This window comes from Pteropus alecto, unplaced genomic scaffold, assembly GCF_000325575.1.
Source record: "Pteropus alecto unplaced genomic scaffold, ASM32557v1 scaffold164, whole genome shotgun sequence".
Taxonomy (NCBI): Eukaryota; Metazoa; Chordata; class Mammalia; order Chiroptera; family Pteropodidae; genus Pteropus; species Pteropus alecto.
The window spans coordinates 8,358,502-8,359,981 of NW_006439568.1; the positions used below are offsets into that span (position 1 = coordinate 8,358,502).

At 53.7% G+C, this 1,480-nt stretch overlaps 1 protein-coding gene across 1 annotated transcript in view; it reads left to right on the forward strand.

Moving 5' to 3' along the window:
* Positions 1 to 6: 6 nt before the first annotated feature.
* The window catches only part of EXT1 (exostosin glycosyltransferase 1), a 257,034-nt gene continuing 255,560 nt past the window's right edge, over positions 7 to 1,480 (forward strand). Inside the window, 1 exon segment of the mRNA XM_025050134.1 lies at positions 7 to 1,478. Within this exon segment, the coding sequence (XP_024905902.1) occupies positions 639 to 1,478 (840 nt within the window). The 5' untranslated portion in view covers positions 7 to 638.

A 1,480-nucleotide genomic window follows, 5' to 3' on the forward strand; every position in this document is an offset into this window, starting at 1 on the left:
CGCCCCGGGGGCCGGCCCCGCGAGCGCAGGAGTCAGCACCGCCGGAGTCTTGGAGCCGCTGCAGAAGGGAATAAAGAGAGATGCAGGGATTTGTGAGGTTACGGCGCCCCAGCTGCAAGATGCACTAGCCGGCTGCACCCGGGCATCGGCTGACTTGTTGGAACCGGAGTGCTGTGCACGGGAGTGTGCATGAGTTGAAGTTGCTTTCCCGGGGCTCGTTCTCCACGCTGCCGGGAGGAATCCGAGAGGCAAGGAAATCACTTCGTCTTGCCATTGATTGGGCATCGGGAGCTTTTTTTTTTTCTCTCCCCCCTCTCTCTCTCTTTTCCTCCGTCTTGTTGCATGCAAGAAAATTACAGTCCGCTGCTCGCCCGCCCTGGGTGCGAAATATTCAGCCCCGCTCTCTCCCGTCCATTGTGCAACCCAAAGATGAAAGACCGAAGGGGAGAAAGTTAAAGAAATCGCCCACATGCGCTGGATCAGTCCACGGCTTGGGGAAAGGCATCCAGAGAAGGTGGGAGCGGAGAGTTTGAAGTCTTTACAGGCGGGAAGATGGCGGACTGGAGCTGAAAGTGTTGATTGGGAAACTTGGGTGATTCTTGTGTTTATTTACAATCCTCTTGACCCAGGCAGGACACATGCAGGCCAAAAAACGCTATTTCATTCTGCTCTCAGCTGGCTCTTGTCTCGCCCTTTTGTTTTATTTCGGAGGCTTGCACTTTAGGGCATCGAGGAGCCACAGCCGGAGAGACGAGCACAGCGGTCGGAATGGCTTGCACCACCCGAGTCCGGATCATTTCTGGCCCCGCTTCCCGGACGCTCTGCGCCCCTTCGTTCCTTGGGATCCAGTGGAAAACGAGGACTCCAACGCGCACGTTTCCCCCCGGCAGAAGCGAGATGCCAACTCGAGCATCTACAAAGGCAAGAAGTGCCGCATGGAGTCCTGCTTCGATTTCACCCTTTGCAAGAAAAACGGCTTCAAAGTCTACGTATACCCGCAGCAGAAAGGGGAGAAAATCGCCGAAAGTTACCAAAACATTCTAGCGGCTATCGAGGGCTCCAGGTTCTACACCTCGGACCCCAGCCAGGCGTGCCTCTTTGTCCTGAGTCTGGATACTTTAGACAGAGACCAGTTGTCACCTCAGTATGTGCACAATTTGAGATCCAAAGTGCAGAGTCTCCACTTGTGGAACAATGGTAGGAATCATTTAATTTTTAATTTATATTCTGGCACCTGGCCTGACTACACCGAGGACGTGGGGTTTGACATCGGCCAGGCGATGCTGGCCAAAGCCAGCATCAGTACTGAAAACTTCCGACCCAATTTTGATGTTTCTATTCCCCTCTTTTCTAAGGATCATCCCAGGACAGGAGGGGAGAGGGGGTTTTTGAAGTTTAACACCATCCCTCCTCTCAGGAAGTACATGCTGGTTTTCAAGGGGAAGAGGTACCTGACAGGGATAGGGTCAGACACCAGGAA